Raw genomic sequence first — 18,406 nt, forward strand, 5'->3', positions numbered from 1 at the left:
GGTTGTCCCCAAAATAATCTGTGGTGCCGCACTGATTTATTTGTAAGAGTAGGGGCTAAAGATACAAAATTCTTCAAAGAATAATGGATGCCAAAAAATGTAATTTCGATGTTGGAGCCCACTTGTTTTGCTTAGAGCCCATTACAATAGCCACAACTTCAAAAACATGTGTAACTGTATTTACTTTTGCCAGGCAGGACCATACAGCACTGAATGAGAACAAATTTGACTTGGAAAAATTTATATTAATCAGCTACCAAAAAGTCAAGCTTATGTTCTTCATAAATATTCATAGTTGATATTTCTGCATACTGTATCAATGTGTTACAGGTCTATATTCCCAAGATGCAATTTTTATTTTTATTTCACCTTTATTTTACCAGGTAGGCCAGTTGAGAACAAGTTCTCATTTACAACTGCGACCTGGCCAAGATAAGGCAAAGCAGTGCGACACAAACAACACAGAGTTACACATGGGATAAACAAACGTACAGTCAATAACACAATAGAAAAATCTATATACAGTGTGTGCAAATGTAGTAAGATTAGGGAGGTAAGGCAATAAATAGGACATAGTGGCAAAATAATTAAGAATTAAACACTGGAGTGATAGATGTGCAGAAGATGAATATGCAAGTAGAGATACTGGGGTGCAAAGGAGAAAAAAACAAAAACAATATGGGGTTGAGGTAGTTGGGGGGGCTATTTACCTAGCAAAGACTTATAGATGACCTGGAGCCAGTGGGTTTGGCGACAAATATGAAGTGAGGGCCAGCCAACGAGAGCATACAGGTCGCAGTGGTTGGTAGTATATGGGGCTTTGGTGACTAAATGGATGGCACTGTGATAGACTGCATCCAATTTGCTGAGTAGAGTGTTGGAGGCTATTATGTAAATGACATCGCCGAAGTCAAGGATCGGTAGGATAGTCAGTTTTACGAGGGTATGTTTGGCAGCATGAGTGAAGGATGCTTTGTTGCGAAATAGGAAGCCGCTTCTAGATTTAGTTTTGGATTGGAGATGCTTAATTTGAGTCTGGAAGGAGAGTTTACAGTCTAACCAGACACCTAGATACTTGTAGTTGTCCACATATTCTCAGTCAGAACCGTCCAGAGTAGTGATGCTAGACGGGCGGGCGGGTAAGGGCAGCGATCGGTTGAAGAGCATGCATTTAGTTTTGCTTGCATTTAAGAGCAGTTGGAGGCCAAGAAAGGAGAGTTGTTTGGCATTGAAGCTCATCTGGAGGTTTGTTAACACAGGGCCAGAAGAATACAGAATGGTGTCTTCTGCATAGAGGTGGATCAGAGAATCACCAGCAGCAAGAGCGACACGATTGATGTATACAGAGAAAAGAGTCATGCCGAGAATTGAACCCTGAATTGCCGAGAATTGCCGAGAATTGATCCCTGAATTGGGCACCCCCATAGAGACTGCCAGAGGTTCGGACAACAGGCCCTCCGATTTGACACACTGAACTCTATCTGAGAAGTAGTTGGTGAACCAGGCTTGGCAGTCATTTGAGAAACCAAGGCTGTTGAGTCTGCCGATAAGAATGCGGTGATTGAGAGTCGAAAGCCTTGGCCAGGTCGATGAAGATGGCTGCACAGTATTGTCTTTTATTGATGGTGGTTATGATATCGTTCAGGACCTTGAGCGTGGATGACGTGCACCCATGACCAGCTCGGAAACCAGATTGCATAGTGGAGAAGGTACGGTGATCTGTTTGTTAACTTGGCTTTCGAAGACTTTAGAAAAGCAGGGCAGGATGGATATAGGTCTATAACAGTTTGGGTCTAGTGTCTCCCCCTTTGAAGAGGGGGATGACCGCAGAAGCTTTCCAATCTTTAGGGATTTCAGACGATACGAAAGAGAGGTTGAACAGGCTAGTAATAGGGGTTGCAACAATTGCGGTGGATAATTTTAGAAAGAGAAGGTCCAGATTGTCTAGCCTAGCTGATTTGTAGGGTCCAGATTTTGCAGCTCTTTCAGAACATCAGCTATCTGGATTTGGGTGAAGGAGAAATGGGGAGACTTGGGCAAGTTGCTGTGGGGGGTACAGAGCTGTTGACCGGGGTAGGGGTAGCCAGGTGGAAAGCATGGCCAGCCGTAGAAAAATGCTTATTGAAATTCTCGATTATCAGGGATTTATTGGTGGTGGGAGGTGCTCTTATTCTCCATGGACTTTACAGTGTCCTAGAACTTTTTGGAGTTTGTGCTACAGGATGTAAATTCCTGTTTGAAAAAGCTAGCCTTTGCTTTCCTAACTGCCTGTGTATATTGGTTCCTAACCTCCCTGAAAAGTTGCATATCGCGGGGGCTATTCGATGCTAATGCAGTACGCCACAGGATGTTTTTGTGCTGGTCAAGGGCAGTCAAGTCTGGAGTGAATCAAGGGCATGCTGTTATTAGTTCTACATTTTTTGAATGGGGCATGCTTATTTAAGATGGTGAGGAAAGCACTTTTAAAGAATAACCAGGCATCCTCTACTGGCGGAATGAGGTCAATATCCTTCCAGGATACCCGGGCCAGGTTGATTAGAAAGGCCTGCTCGCTGATGTGTTTTAGGGAGCTTTTTACAGTGATGAGGGGTGGCCGTTTTACCGCGGACCCATTATGGACGCAGGCAACGAGGCAGTGATCGCTGAGATCCTGGTTGAAGACAGCAGAGGTGTATTTAGAGGGCAAGTTTGTCAGGATGATATCTATGAGGGTGCCCGTGTTTACGGATTTAGGGTTATACCTGGTAGGTTCCTTGATAATTTGTGTGAGATTGAGGGCATCTAGCTTAGATTGTCGGACGGCCGGGGTGTTAAGCATATCCCAGTTTAGGTCACCTAACAGTACAAACTCTGAAGATAAATGGGGGGGCAATTAATTCAAATATGGTGTCCAGGGCACAGCTGAGGGGGGTCTATAACAAGCGGCAACAGTGAGAGACTTATTTCTCCTGAACTTATTTCGGCATGCCGTAACGAAGGGTATGAGTACTCATTGACTCAAGATATTTCTGTATTTAATTTTCAATAAATTTGCCAAAATTACTAAAAACATGTTTTCACTTTGTCATTATGGGGTATTGTGTGTAGATGGATGAAAAACAAATGTTTTAATCCATTTTGAATTCAGGCTGTAACACAACAAAATGTGGAAAAAGTCAAGGAGTGTGAATACTTTCTAAAGGCACTGTAAATCCGACCTGTCAGCCCCGTTTCTCTTAAAGATAACAAAAGATTAGATAATGTATCTAATGATGTTCTACTCAATATGTTCTTTATTAAACTCTATTCCTGCATCCCCTTTTCCCTCATACTCTATCTCAGTCTCTCCCTTTCCCTCTCATACCATCCACACTGTATCAGTACATGTTCCACTGTCTCTGTTTCCTGGCAGTAATCAAACCTTCCAGTTGAATGCTTTCCTATCATATTTCATGTCTTACTCGGCCGGCTGTGTCCCACCCTTAGCCTTCTAAAGATGGCCTCCTCTCTTCTGTCTCTTCCTGCCGTTCTCCCTGACTTTCCTCTGTACTTGGAATACATTTCTACCTTTTGTGTCTCCGTTCCACTGCTCCTGCCATCTCTGCACCACTACTTCCCATATCAGTCGCTTAGACTCAGCCTTGCTCATTGGCACCTCCACATCCACCTCTCCTAATAGGCTAGTGGCAAGAACTCCAACATTTTGAGATAAGCCTACCCGAGGTATAACAAAACAAAAACATGTTTTCCATATTTCTAATGTCTCCCATATATGAAATGGATGGTTGTGGAAAAATATTTTACTGCAAAGTGGTTAAATTGATAAATATTGTGTTAATCCCCTTAACTCCCGAATGGCACAGCGGTCTAAGGAGTCATTACAGATACCCTGATTCGAATCCAGGCTGTATCACATCTGGCCGTGATTGGGAGTCCCATTGGTCCGGGTTTGGCCGGTGTAGGCCGTCATTGTAAATAAGAATTTGTTCTTAACTGACTTGCCTAGTTAAATAAAGGTTAAATAAAATAAATAACAAATAAACTGTGGAAAAATGACTGGCTGGATTGGGGAAGGGCCACATAAGCTCATGTAACCCAATATTTCAGGCTCTGATATTGCTATTTTTCTTTGAATACAAGTAGTCAGGTGTCTACCCCACAAACAGAATTAGGATATATTATGAGTTCCCCAAGATGGCGTAGCAGTAGGACGTGTGTATTTGTCTTTGTCTTATCCCGTGTAAATAGCCAGTCTTTTCGTATATATCTTAATCTCACTTTCTATCTACAAACTAAATATACTTTCCTGCAACCTGCCTCACCCAATGTGGTACGGATCTGCTATTTGTATTACTTATCACTGGAACTTCCATCATGAGCTCGCCAGCTAACTAGCTACTAGTCTTTGTTAGCCACGGCTAGCGGTCTTCACCGTTTTCTCGGTCACCAGCCAGCCTTAGCTCGGACAACACCTGCCAGTCTGCACAGCGCGATATCAACCCAGAGCATATCGGACTGCTTCTCTCTACCATATCACCGGATTCCTGCCGCTCTGGATCATTACACCAGATCATTGCAGCTAGCTAGCTGCAAATGAGTGGCTACTGTTAGCTAACGCCTCTGTCCCGAAGCAAGCACCAGCTAGCCTTGAGCTAGCCTCAAACTAGGCCCATATACCAGCTAATTCTAGGTCTACAATACCTAATTTGCCAATTGGCCTGGACCCTTTAATGTCAACACGGAACCCCGCCGATCCATCATGACTGGACTGCCAACGTGATCGCCTGATGTGGTCTCAACAGGCTATTCTGTTACGATGTCGCCGAAGAACCAGCTACTAGTCCCGGACTGCTAGTTTTTCTGAACGCTGTGTCCCCTGCTCGCCTAGCGTAGTAGTGACTACCGAATGGCACCCTGACTCAATTATTGCTGCTCTTTTGACCCTATGATCACTCGCCTACACAGCTGATGCCCCCTGGACTGTTTCAATAACACGGTACCTCATTTTGTTTACCTGTCAGCCCCAGTCTCGAACTCAGGTCCTGTATGTACCTAACTGACTCGCTCTGCCCATTCATCACCATTTACCCAATGTTGTCTTAGCTCTCCTGATCAACACCTGTGATTGCTTTTTACCTCTCTCTAATGTCAATATGCCTTGTCTACTGCTGTCTTGGCTAGTTCTTATTGTTTTATTTCACTGTAGAGCCCTCAGTCCCACTCAAAATACCTTAGATAGCTCTTTTGTCCCATCCCACACACATGCGGAGACCTCACCTGGCTTAACTGGTGCCTACAGAGACAAAACCTCTCTCATCGTCACTCAACTCCTAAGTTTACCTCCACTGTACTCCCATCCTACCATACCATTGTCTGTACATTATCCCCTGAATCTATTCTACCATGCCCAGAAGTCTGCTCCTTATATTCTCTGTCCCCAACGCACTAGACGACCAGTTCTTATAGCCTTTAGCCGTACCCTTATCCTACTCCTCCTCTGTTCCTCTGGTGATGTAGAGGTTAACCCAGGCCCTGTAGCCCCCAGTTCCACTCCTATTCCCCAGGCGCTCTCATTTGTTGACTTCTGTAACCGTAAAAGCCTTGGTTTCATGCATGTTATCAGAACCCTCCTCCCTAAGTTGATTTTATTCACTGCTTTAGCACACTCCGCCAACCCTGATGTCCTAGCTGTGTCTGGATCCTGGATTAGGAAGGCCACCAAAAATTCTGAAATGTACATCCCCAACTACAACATTTTCCGGCAAGATAGAACTGCCAAAGGGGGTGGAGTTGCAATCTACTGCAGAGTTCTGTCATGCTATCCAGGTCTGTGCCGAAACAGTTCGAGCTTCTATTTTTAAAAAGTTAAATAAGTCAAGGGGTATGAATACTCTCTGAAGGCACTGTAGTTCCTCGCTGTCTCTGGCCCACACTCACATACAGTTGGTGGTGGTAATGCACCATTCATATTGGATGCTAAACGGCAATAAATCCCATCGAAGGAGAATGCTAAAGAGGTCTGTGACACCATTGGAAGGGCAACACCTGTGGGAGAAGTGTAGGGGATGATTAAGAGGATGAGTGGGGTCAGAAGAGAATGGGATTATCCAGTGTTGACACGTGGGAAGGATGTGGCAGTAACAGATGAGGAAAAGGCAGAGATGATGGCCAAATTGTTTGTCCAAGTGCATAGCTCGGCAAATTTGTCAGAGGAGCGGCAGAGGGGGAGAGAGAGAAAGAGAGGAGCACCCTGGGGTGCTACAAAGGAGGGATGATGTAAATTATGCGTTGAATGCACCATTTACTATGGCAGAGGTGAAAAGGACAATAGATAAGCCTCGGGTAACTTCACCTGGGAAAGATGAGGTGTGCTATGTTATTTTGGCCCATCTTTGTGATGAAGCACTGGATAAGGTATTGTTGTTGTACAACAGAGTGTGGGAGGAGGGGAAACTACCAGGCAGCTGAAAGGAAGCAGTAGTGGTACCAATCCGGAAGCTAGGGAAGGACCCAATGCTACATCAGAGTGGGTTCAGGAAGGGTAGGGGAACTATAGACCCAGTGCTCTGCTTAGAAGCAGATGTCAGTAAGGCTCAGGTGAACAAGAAGACCGTTGTAGCTGTCTTTTTTGATGTGGAGAAGGCTTATGATATGATGTGGAAGGAGGGATTGTTAATCAAGCTTGATATTATGGGGGTAGGATGAAGACCGTACAAATGGATAAAGGATTTCATGTTTGGAAGATCTATCCAGGTGAGGGTGGGGACGTCTCTATCAGGCAGCTACCTGGTGGATAACGGTACACTACAGAGGAGGATGATTAGTCTTCTGTTGTTCTCAATCATGATCAATGATGTTTACTCTCAGGTACGGACGGATATTGGTAGGTCGGTATTTGCAGATGATGGGGCCTTATGGAAGAGGGGAAGAAATGTGCCATACATAGTCAGGAAGGTACAGGAAGCAATTAATGAGGTAGAGAGGTGGGCATTCATGTGGGGATTCAGGTTCTCTGTAGCGGTCCATCTGATTTGTTTAATAGACATCATGATACTGTGAATCAGGATTTTGTGGCCATTTACACAGATGATTCAAAAGATCCAAGGACAGGACGCACTGGATCAGCATTTGTAGTGCAGGAATGTGGGGTGGCGGGCAGGAAACATATTACAGATCATCTGGCTGTATATACGGCAGAGCTGATGGTCATACTGTTGGCCTTGCAGTCGGTGGAGGAAGTCAAGCCAGACAGAGAAGTTATTTGCTCTGATTCATGTGCAGTGTTGAGGAGTATGCAGTCCTTTAGCTCACGTAGCAGACCATACCTGCTTTATGAGGTACAAACCCACTACAAACCCATTGCAGGATCAGACAGATGGGTATACAGATACGATTTACTTGGGTCCCAGCCCATGTGGGGGTGGAGGAAAACGAGGCAGTTGATGTACTGGCTAAACAAGCACTTAGTAGTGGGGATGTTGATGTTGTAGTTTCAATGAGCAAGGGAGAGGCAAAAAGCCTGAAATTGACAGTGATGGTGCAGAGACGACAGGAGCAGTGGAATAGAGATACTAAGGGCAGGCATTTATTTCAAGTACAGAGGAAAGGGTAGGATGGCAGGAAGGGAAAGAAGAGAGGAGACTATTTTTAGAAGATTAAGGGTGGGACACAGCCAGTTGAATAAGACTTTAAATGTGATAGGAAAGCATCCAACAGGAAAGTGTGATTATTGCCAGAAAACAGAGACCGTGGAGCGTGTATTGCTACAGTTTGGGCAGTATCAGCGGGAAAGAGAGGATGAGATCTAGTATGAGGGGGAAGGGGATACGGGAAATTAGTTTATAGAGTATATTAAGTAGCAAGTAGGATTTAGTTTCTCCGTGTCTGCCCCACACTCCAGTACATTAGGTGGTGGTAATGCACCATAACGTTGGATGCCAACCACCGATAAAACCCATCGAAGAACACAAGAACACAAGAACGCTAAAGACTTGGCCACGAAGCTAGCTAGGCCGTTTACTTGTATTATAGCCATGACCATGTGCCTTACTGTAGATTGTGACAGCCGGTTAAATGGCGTCCCTTGAGAAGGCAAGAACAAGATGTATGTCAGAAGAAGTGCAGTATTATCATAAGGATATGTATATTTGGAATATGGAGGAATGGAGGGAAAAAGAGAGGCAGAGGAGGTCTAAGAGAGAGAGGGTGGAAGAGGGTGAGCTTGAGTCGGTAAAAAATTGCGGGGAAAAGGGAGATGGTTTGTTAAAGAAGAATGGTAGCTGAGACAGGAGGAGAAATGGAAGTTAATGAGGGCGAAGTATTTGAGGTGGTAGGTGTGGTGAAGTTCTCGGAGCCCGATGCTTGCAACAAGGGTCATGAGTCTGTGACAGTAGGAGTGAAGTTTAGAAAAAGTGGACCCTTGCCTTTTGGCTATTTCATTTGTGATTTCAGGGTGGGTGAAAACAGAGATGGGTGCTGTGGAATTGGTGAGGGTAACAAGAAGTGGTCTTGTGATAATTGTTAGTGTTTCTGCTGGTCAGAGGGAGAAGGCGCTCCGTGTTAAAAGAATGGGGGCAAGAAATGTGAATTGTTTTGCTCTCAAGAAAAGAGCGCCATTGAAAGGAGTGATTACTGGGGTAGCAGTACATGTAAAAGTTGACCAACTGAAGGGGAAGATTCCCGGTGTTTGTGGGTGGCATGATTGGTGAAACAGAAGAATCATTGTCTGTTCTTTTGAGTTTTGATGTTGAGTCTGCCCAACAAAGTGATGTTAGGACCTATGATTTATCATGTACGAGCTTTTATGCCGAATACATTACATTGTTACAGGTGTCAAGCTTATGGGCATGTGGCAGCAGTGTGTAGGAGGGAGGTTCCTAGGTGTGAGAAGTGTGCAGAAGGGCATGAGACAAAGGAATGTGTAGCATTGGGTAAAGTAGTGGTATCTGTTCGTTGTAGGGGTGCCCATGGAGCTGGGGATCAGAAATGTCCCGTAAGTAAGCGACGAAATAGGCGCCCTTGTTATTTTCGGTTCCACCAGGTCTTGTTTGTGACTACGTCACGCATTTTCATATCTGAGCGAGGGGCCCATCCTGCGGACAGGCTCATCCCCTCAAACCCCAGAGGCAAGAGACAGTCCTCTGACATGGGAGTCCAAATACCAAAGTATTTTCCCACTTTGGTTTACTTTATTATCGTTCTTGATTTTTCGTTCATTTTTAGGTTCATGATAAGCAGGCAGATACGGTGCACAGTTTTTTAAAATTTATATCGATGCATCATCGGGAATTTAAGGTCATAAGTCTCAATGTAAACGGACTGGGGAGTGCCATCAAGAGAAGTAAGGTAATAGCAAAGATGAAACGGGAGAGAGTTGACATACTATTCTGGCAGGAAACTCACTTATCCACACCTGAACACGAGAAACTCAAGAAAATGGGATATAGGAACGCTTTTTTTTCTTCTTACAAAATGGGTAGAAGGGGAGTTGCAATCTTGATCCCAAATTCAGTTAATTTTGAGTTTATGTCAGAAATAAAAGACAAGGAGGGTAGATTTATACTTGTTAAATGTAAACTGGATAACAAGGAAGTTACATTATTTAATGTATACGCACCCCCAGGGAGTGACATGGTCTTCTACGGGAAGGTGTTTGATTTAATTGCCACAGAAACCACTGGCACTCTTATCTGTGGAGGGGATTTTAACACAATTCTAAACTCAAAATTGGACAGCACAAATCAAAATAGGAAAATGGGCCTAGTTGCCAAAAAGATCAATAGGATACTGCAGGATCTAGGACTGCTCGATGTATGGCGTGACACCCACAAGACCAATAAGGAATATAGTTTTTACTCAGCCCGCCACACTAAATACTCCAGGTCAGAATACTTTTTTATGTACAGTGCAGATAGACACAGGCTTAAGGATTGTAGGATCGGGCAGAGCGACTTATCAGATCATAATGGAGTTTACCTCACTCTACACCTTGATAGCAAACCAAGAAATACTATATGGAGACTTAATACAAGCATGCTGAATGATCCAGCATTCAAGGAATCAATAAAGACAGAATTGAACATCTATCTGGAGAATAATGATAATGGGGAAGTATCTCCTGCTATATTGTGGGATGCAGCTAAGGCGGTTATTAGAGGAAAAATCATAGCCACATCGTCTCTCAAGAAAAAGATTAAAGCACAGAAACTGCTGAAATTACAGGAAACCCTAAGAAACTTAGAACGATCTCATAGTCAATACAAAGACCCTCTTATATTACGAGAGATTCAAAAGGTAAAACAGGAAATTGACCAGATTTATAGAGAAGAAGTAGAGAAAAAGCTTAGGTTCCTGAAACAACGATATTATGAAGCAGGCTCAAAGGCAACCAAATTACTAGCATGGAGACTCAGGAAACAACAAGCACAGAATACAATTTTTTAAAATAAAAGACCCCAAAACAAAAAAGATCACATGCAAATTAGATGAAATACAGAATGCATTTGAATCATATTACACAAATCTGTACAAGCAACCAGAGAAGGCAGATGCACAGACAATAGAGCACTTTTTGAACTCACTTGATCTCCCCTCAATTGGGACAGAGCAAAATGATAGACTAACTTTAGAAATATCCACCGAAGAAATTAATAAAGCAATATCTCAACAAAAAGTCAACAAGTCTCCAGGCACTGATGGCTTCCCTTCAGAATGGTTCAAGACCTTCAGAGAACAATTAGCACCTCTACTTAAGGCCTGTTTTAACTGGACTCTGAGGGAGGGGGGTCTCCCACCGTCATGGAGAGAGGCCATCATATCTGTAATCCCAAAAGAGGGTAAAGATAAGAAAGAATGCAGTTCATATAGACCTATCGCAATTCTTAACACAGATTATAAACTATATGCATCAATAATAGCCAAAAGAATGGAGAACATAATCCCAGAATTGATTGACGGAGATCAAACTGGTTTCATACAAAATAGGCAGACACAGGACAATATAAGGAGAACACTACATGTCATGGACCACATTACTCAGAAGAAGACAAGTGCAATATTAATCAGTCTAGATGCAGAAAAAGCATTTGATTCAGTGGGATGGGATTACCTATTCCAAGTTATGGAAAGATTTGGTTTCAACAAAGAAGTGATACAGTGCATCAAAACACTATATTCATGTCCGACCGCTAGAATAAAGATAAATGGACATTTGACACGAACAATCAAATTAGAGCGAGGGGCAAGACAAGGCTGTAATCTTTCACCCACGCTCTTCTCCTTGTACCTCGAACCATTAGCACAGGCAATAAGACAGGACCCAACCTTAGAGGGAATAACAATAAGAGATAGTGAACATAAGATATGCATGTATGCTGATGACGTTCTGTTATTCCTTAAAGACCCAGGCTCAAGCGTACCTAGATTGATGGATGTTCTACAAACATTTGGAACATATTCAGGGTATGTGCTTAACGTACACAAGACCCAAGCCCTAGTATATAATTATACCCCACAGGAAGAGCTGAAGAGTAGGTATAACTTCACCTGGACCTCTTCATCCATTAAATATCTTGGAGTATACCTACCAAAAGATACACCCAAACTTTATTGCATGAATTACGATCACATCAACAAGAAAATATATGATGACCTAGACAGGTGGAACTCTCTTCCCTTAGATCTTAGTAGTAGAATTGAAACAATCAAAATGAACATCCTGCCAAGGTTACTGTATTTGTTCCAATCACTGCCCATAGAAATCCCACCTAAACAGTTTAGGGAATGGGATAAACGGATATCAAGGTTTATCTGGAACAGTAAGAGACCAAGAACTAGATATACAACATTACAATTACCAAACGACTGTGGGGGTATGGCATTACCAAACCTAAAAGATTATTATGTGTCAGCCCAATTGAGACCTCTGGTTTGTTGGTGCAATTCAGAATACGAATCCAAATGGAAAGACATCGAGACTACTTTGACAGGGATACCCATACAGTCAGTTTTGGGAAATAAGGACATGGTAAAAGAAATATACAATAGACAAAATCAGTGGATTAATTTCACTCTGAAGACATGGTTTATGGTAGTTAAGCAAAATAATTTAGACAGAGAGATCAAACTGCTGAGTTGGCCCGCATACGACCCCAGCTTCATCCCTGCAACTCAGGACAGCAGATTTAAACAATGGACGCAGAAAGGTATCACATCATTCAGTACAATTATAAGGAATGGGAACCTAGATAACTTCCAGGACCTAAGTAAAAAACATGGCTTGGATAAACAAGATTTTTACAGATACCTACAAGTCCGACACTATTTCTTAAGGGAGATAAAAGTGACTGACCCTCAAGCACCTCCAAAACTAATCCAAGTATTCACTAACGCATACAACTTGGGGAGTAACAAAAAAACGATTTCAAATCTCTACTTGGGTATTCAATCCTCAAAGAAACATTCTACAAACTATATTAAAAAGAAATGGGAGGAGGAACTTAACATTGAAATAACTGATGAAACATGGTTGAACATATTAGAGACTCAACAAAGCTCCACCAACTCAAGATCATGGAGAGAATTATGTTGGAAGAATGTTATACGTTTCTTCATAACACCTAAACTGAAATCAAAACAGACTGGCTCACCACACCCTTGTTGGAGAGAATGCGGTCTATTGAGGGCGGACCACTCTCATATCTTTTGGTCCTGCCCCGCAATCGAAACTTACTGGGGAGAAATAAGATCTAACATTGGAAAAATAATGGGATTTGACATAGAACAAACATTCATTTCTTTGTACTTGGGTGAAATACCAGATAACTTACATAATAGAGAAAAGTACCTCTTGAAGGTCCTACTGGCAGCCAGTAAAAAGGCTACACTAGGAAATGCCTACAAAAAGACCCTCCCACAGTGACACAATGGATAGACATTGTAGAAGAAATACACCACATGGAGCGTATGACCTTTGCTTTAAGAACTCAACAGGAGAGAGGTCAGGAATACTGGGAGAAATGGGTTTCATACTTGGAAAAGGTCTAATTCAAAGATGCTAATGTAACTAATATGATGATATGATGATGAAGGTATGAAGTGCACTGTAACTGCCATATCTTTTTTGTTCTTTTATTTTACTTTATTTGTACTTTCTTTGTGTTCCTACAATAAAAACAAAGTATAAAAAAAGAAGAAATGTCCCGTAAGAGAGAGGCAGGTTGAGGTTTCCAGGGTTAAGGTAGTGCAGCATATGCTGAGGCAGTGAAGAAAGTAGAGGAAGATGGGTCAAGGGGGAGCGATCCTGAGAGGAGTGGTGTTTGTAGTATATATGTACCAGCACAGAGGGATAGGCCAACAAGTGATATATGTTTCAGTAAGATTGGATTTTAGCATTTATAGCAATGGTTATCAACTGTACTGCAGGGATGGAAAGTAAAGTCGCAGAAAATTGAGGTTGTGGTGGCAGCTGCAGAGAAGTATTTGGGTGTGCGAGACTTGATATCAGAAGAGTTACAGGGTGTGTTAAGTGTTGGTGTCCCATCCTTTCAAGTTGTTGGTCTGAGGTAGGACTAGATAGATTTAAATAGTGGAGTAGGGTGGTGTTTTATTATTATTATTTGATTTATTAATTATTATTTTATAAGTTGTGTAGATGGTCGTTTTTTTAAAAGCAAAGTATAAGGGAGTTCTACTCCAGTCTAATAGGTGGCGGTAATGCAAACATTTATTGGATGCCAACCGCCGTTAACCTTAATCGAAGAAGTGCCTCACCGTACTTGTGGTTTTTCATGATTACAGAAGATAAAGTTGGACGCAAGAATGTATACAACAGCGTGCTTCAAATAACAAGTGACTGTGGAGTATTTCATAAACATTGGCTAGTAGGCTGGAGAGCAGCTAGCAATCTAACTAGCTAAAACAGCGTTCGCTGTCTAACGTTCGCTGGCTTGATAACGTGAACCGTTTTAACTTTACCTAGCTACCTGCCACATTATCTATCCAGCTGCAAGATATTGTGCAAAGCAGTCTGCGTTTCATCTTGCGACACAAAAAGGGAACATCATGGACAAGGTAACTTACCGGCAAAACATTTTGCTTAGAGAAAGCAGCTACCTAGCTGGCAGCTTAGCTAGATAACGTTAGCTAATGTCAGTTCAGTGATCTCATCATATGGCTGTTAATTTTTCAGTTATTTAATTGTATGATCTGAAGTAGCTTGCTCGTTATCTGTCTTATTGGTAACGTTCATGTGTTGCCATTAAATACTTAGTTAGCTAGCTTGTATCACAGAACAATGAGACAGATATTTCACCAGATGTATAAATGTGAAGCATCCGGTTGGCGTTTCCACTCACTATCAAATAAGGTAGTGAGAGGAAGCGCAGTGGCCGGCAGTGGGAGAAGATGGAACGAGATGGATTTTGGCTGACATTCTGCTAATATACTAATCGATGAAACATTTGATCTCAATACTTTTCTGTAACCAAAACAAAAGTCTGTTACAGAGTGGGCTTTTTTGTAGACTTTATCCTTTTAAAGTGTTTTTATTTTATTTTAATTGCGTTTAGACGGGGTGGAAAGGCGACTTGAGTTATTGCACACGCGCAATTGAGTAGGCGTTCCCCAACGGAAATATGCAAATGTTGCTAGAACGCGCCAATTGGATCTCGCTAACTCGTGCTTTTGGGTCTTCCCTCCTTGCCTGTTCTGCCCACTATGGCTCATTTGTTCCCATTTGAAACGACAGACCACAGCCTCTTGTTTTAGTTATACACATTTTTGCTTGTATCTCACCTGCCACAGATAGAATCCTCCACTTGTTTCGACCATATATATGACAGGGAACGCCCAGGGTGTCAGCCACATGGCATCAGCCCCGGTTTCGAGCAGAGGTGTACCCCACCCACCCCATGGTGTCTTGGAGGTCACTTATTCCAGAACATACAGTCCTTTGCTTCTCTGTAGTTTGAACCAAACGCTGTCAAAGGGGCAGTAAAGCATCCTTCATATTGAACTAACTAGATGTCAACCTAAACTAGCCAAGTACCTCAACTCCTCCGCTGAGTTGTGTGCAGACTAGAGTTATTATTTATTTTTTAAATGAACCTCTGACTCCTTCGAGTCGCTCTGTGTCGGTACTTAAATGTACCCATGTTTGTCCTCTGTTGCATGCCTTTGTTTTTTAAATATTTTTTATAAAACGTTAATTAAATACAACCACCTCGGCGCTAATGCTCTGAATAATATTTTTCTACAGGCAGATTTCCTAAAGGGTCTCCCTGTTTACAACAAGAGCAATTTCAGCCTGTTCCATGCAGACCCTGTGTGCAAAGCATCGGTGAGCACTTACTCATCTATCAGAACATTTGTAATATGACAGATGAACATCATCAGTCTTGTTCCACCTGAAACGCTTTTAAATTACTTTTTACAGAACCGAAGACTGTCCGTGTACCTCCCGACATGCGAGTACCCCTCAGAACAGAGTAAGTTCCTTCATCCTTACTGGAGAGCACAGACTTCATCGATAGTCTTTATTTGTTTTGTCTTGGGAAACATGTACTGCTAGAAATTCATTTTTTTATTTTAAACTCAAGCCATTTCCCCTTCCAAAACAACAAAATGATTCTTCATAAATGGATTTCTTTTACTTCCTAGTCATTGTCACGGAGAAAACAAATATCCTCCTTCGCTACCTTCACCAACAGTGGGACAAAAAGGTGAGTTGGTGGGGGCTTCCCATTCCTGAATGAATAGATACATTTACAGCATGACACCTTGCTATTCATAAATGTAAGGTGTCCTGCAAGAGTAACAGAGGTGACCTGTACCAGACCAGGAACTGCTTAAAGCATGGTCAGCCATGCTCACTCTGAAACATCAACTTTGTAGAGGAGGTTGTCAATCAGGTGAGTGAAAGCACTGATTGTCCTCCTCTGTTGGAACAGAATGCAGCGAAGAAGAGGGAACAGGATCAAGGAGAGGGAGGGAGTCCAGCACCTCCACACAAAATTGCAAGGACAGATAGCCAAGAGATGAACGAGGACTCTTAGGAGTGTGTGTACGGATGCGTGCATCTGGAGGAAGTACAGGCACACAACAGACATGACTATAAAGACATACGAGACACTCACACTTTGACAAACAACCTGAGAAAATGTCCACTCTGGTTTGGGAAAATGAAAAAAAGTATCTTTTTTTGTTGTTACCTTCAAAGAGTTTCCTGCCTTGTCTAGTGCCCTGTTTTCAGCTTCACTGCCTAGCCCTGAAACATCTTTCCACACAGTTTGCGTCAGCAGACCCAATACACTGAACTTCTGCCTGCCACAGCAGTGGAAGACCCAAGGATGTATATAAACCCTGGATTGATGATGCAATGTATTGGCCATTGAGAGGCTTTGAAGCCACTGGTCTGCCATATTGGCACTCTCCAGTAGGAGCAGTCAGCCGTATTTCAATTAAATGTTTGAAGAACAAAATTACATGCATTTCATGCTTTTTTTTGCTGGACTTGGGACATTAACCCTATTACTCAAATTATCTCACATAATATAATTTAAAAGTATGCATTAAAGTGTCTAATAGGTGTCAAAAACAAATGTGGCTTCCACAATTTTTTATTTATTTTTTATTTATTTTTACAATGGAGGATTACCAAGATGGCTGTGCTGAGGCTTCAATACAGTGCCCCCTGTCAGTCATCCAGGGTTTATACACATCACTGGGAAGAACCCTCCCCCTGGACTTAATGTTCAACGTGCATTATCTTCCATTCTGCTCTGGATTTGTTTGTGTTTGAAGTTTGCTGCTTTGTTTTACTGTCAATTTTAGTTCTGAGATGTTTACTAGGACAAGTCAGTTAAGAACAAATTCTTATTTACAATGACGGCCTACTCCGGACGATGCTGGACAAATTGTGCGCCGCCCTATGGGACTCCCAATCAGCCGGATGTGATACAGCCTGGATGACAAGTGACTCAACAGTTTACTAGCTTAGTTTGAATGTTTGCTGCTTTCTGGCAAAGTATCCCTGTTAAAAGAAATGTATAATGGAATGTCAAGCCAAATTGTTTTAGTCACAGGTGTTGACTACTCAGTTTGCTAGAATTGCTTTTCAATTTGTTTACACTGCAATCGATGGACCCATTAGGTATTTTTGTGAAACTCAAGTTATAGCACCGGTAGAACAAAGAATAGTAGTCTACATCAATATGAGCGGTAGAGAGAATGTTGTATTCAGTATGAAGAACTACAGTGCCTTGTGAAAGTACACACCCCTTGCACATTCTTCACATTTTTGCTGCATTAGAATTAAATCTAAAAAGTAGATCGGTTGGAAAATAAAATGTAATCCTGTGTTGTCTTTTTTTTATATAGCAAAATGTGAAGACTGCAACGGGTATGTAGACTTTCACTAGAGACTGTATGTAAATATAATAGCCAGTGCCTGCTGTTAGATATTAAGGTCTTGGCTTGATATTTATAAAAAATAACTTACTTTGAATCTGCCTTTTGTAAAATGAATACATGTAGCTACATGGATATTATACTAGATGCTGTTATTAAATGTTAAGAGAAGCACTGCTACCCAATGTTTGTGATCTTGTATAAAAAAAAAAAGTCTAACTTCCCGAGCTGGGGGGGAAGTTGTGTGGAGAAGAGGATAAAGATGGTATGAGACGTAACAGACCACTTGCCATGGAATGCAAAAATAGGTAGTGAGAGGAAGCCAACCTGCCTTGTTCCAGAGATTTAGTTGGTACTAGTACTGGTAACATTCACATCATTGAAGATAAGATAGTAATGAAACGAGATGATATGATTAATACCTGATCTAGAGGTCGACCGATTTATCGGCATGGCCGATTAATTAAGGCCTTTTTGGATGCCGATTATGGCCGATTACATTGCAATCCACGAGGAAACTGCGCGGCAGGCTGACCACCTGTTACGCGAGTGCAGCGTCAAAAGGACCTTGTGGCTGCAAGAAGCCAAGGAAGTTCCTAGCTAGCATTAAACTTATCTTATAAAAAACAATCTTCACATAATCACTATTAACTACACATGGTTACTATTGTTGCACAAATGTACCTAACCATAAACAGCAATGCCTTTCTTAAAATCAATACACAGAAGTATATATTTTTAAACCTGCATATTTAGTTAAGAAATTCATGTTAGCAGGCAATATTAACTAGGGAAATTGTGTCACTTCTCCTGCGTTCAGTGCAAGCAGAGTCCGGGTATATGCAACAGTTTGGGCCGCCTGGCTCGTTGCGAACTGAGCTAATTTGCCAGAACCTTACATTATTATGACATTGAAGGTTGTGCAATGTAACAGCAATATTTAGACTTAGGGTTGCCACCCATTCAATAAAATACGGAACGGTTCCGTATTTCACTGAAAGAATAAACGTTTTGTTTTCGA

At 42.1% G+C, this 18,406-nt stretch overlaps 1 protein-coding gene across 1 annotated transcript; it reads left to right on the plus strand.

Moving 5' to 3' along the window:
* Nucleotides 1-13,682: 13,682 nt before the first annotated feature.
* Nucleotides 13,683-17,565, plus strand: LOC139577574 (DET1- and DDB1-associated protein 1-like). Its single transcript, XM_071404682.1, has 5 exons — nt 13,683-14,049; nt 15,236-15,316; nt 15,413-15,464; nt 15,637-15,698; nt 15,927-17,565. The coding sequence occupies exons 1-5, from the start codon at nt 14,041-14,043 to the stop codon at nt 16,029-16,031; spliced, it is 309 nt and encodes a 102-aa protein (XP_071260783.1). The 5' UTR covers nt 13,683-14,040; the 3' UTR covers nt 16,032-17,565.
* The last annotated feature ends 841 nt before the right edge of the window (nt 17,566-18,406 follow it).

The sequence above is a fragment of the Salvelinus alpinus genome, chromosome 6 (genome assembly GCF_045679555.1).
Source record: "Salvelinus alpinus chromosome 6, SLU_Salpinus.1, whole genome shotgun sequence".
Classification (NCBI taxonomy): Eukaryota; Metazoa; Chordata; class Actinopteri; order Salmoniformes; family Salmonidae; genus Salvelinus; species Salvelinus alpinus.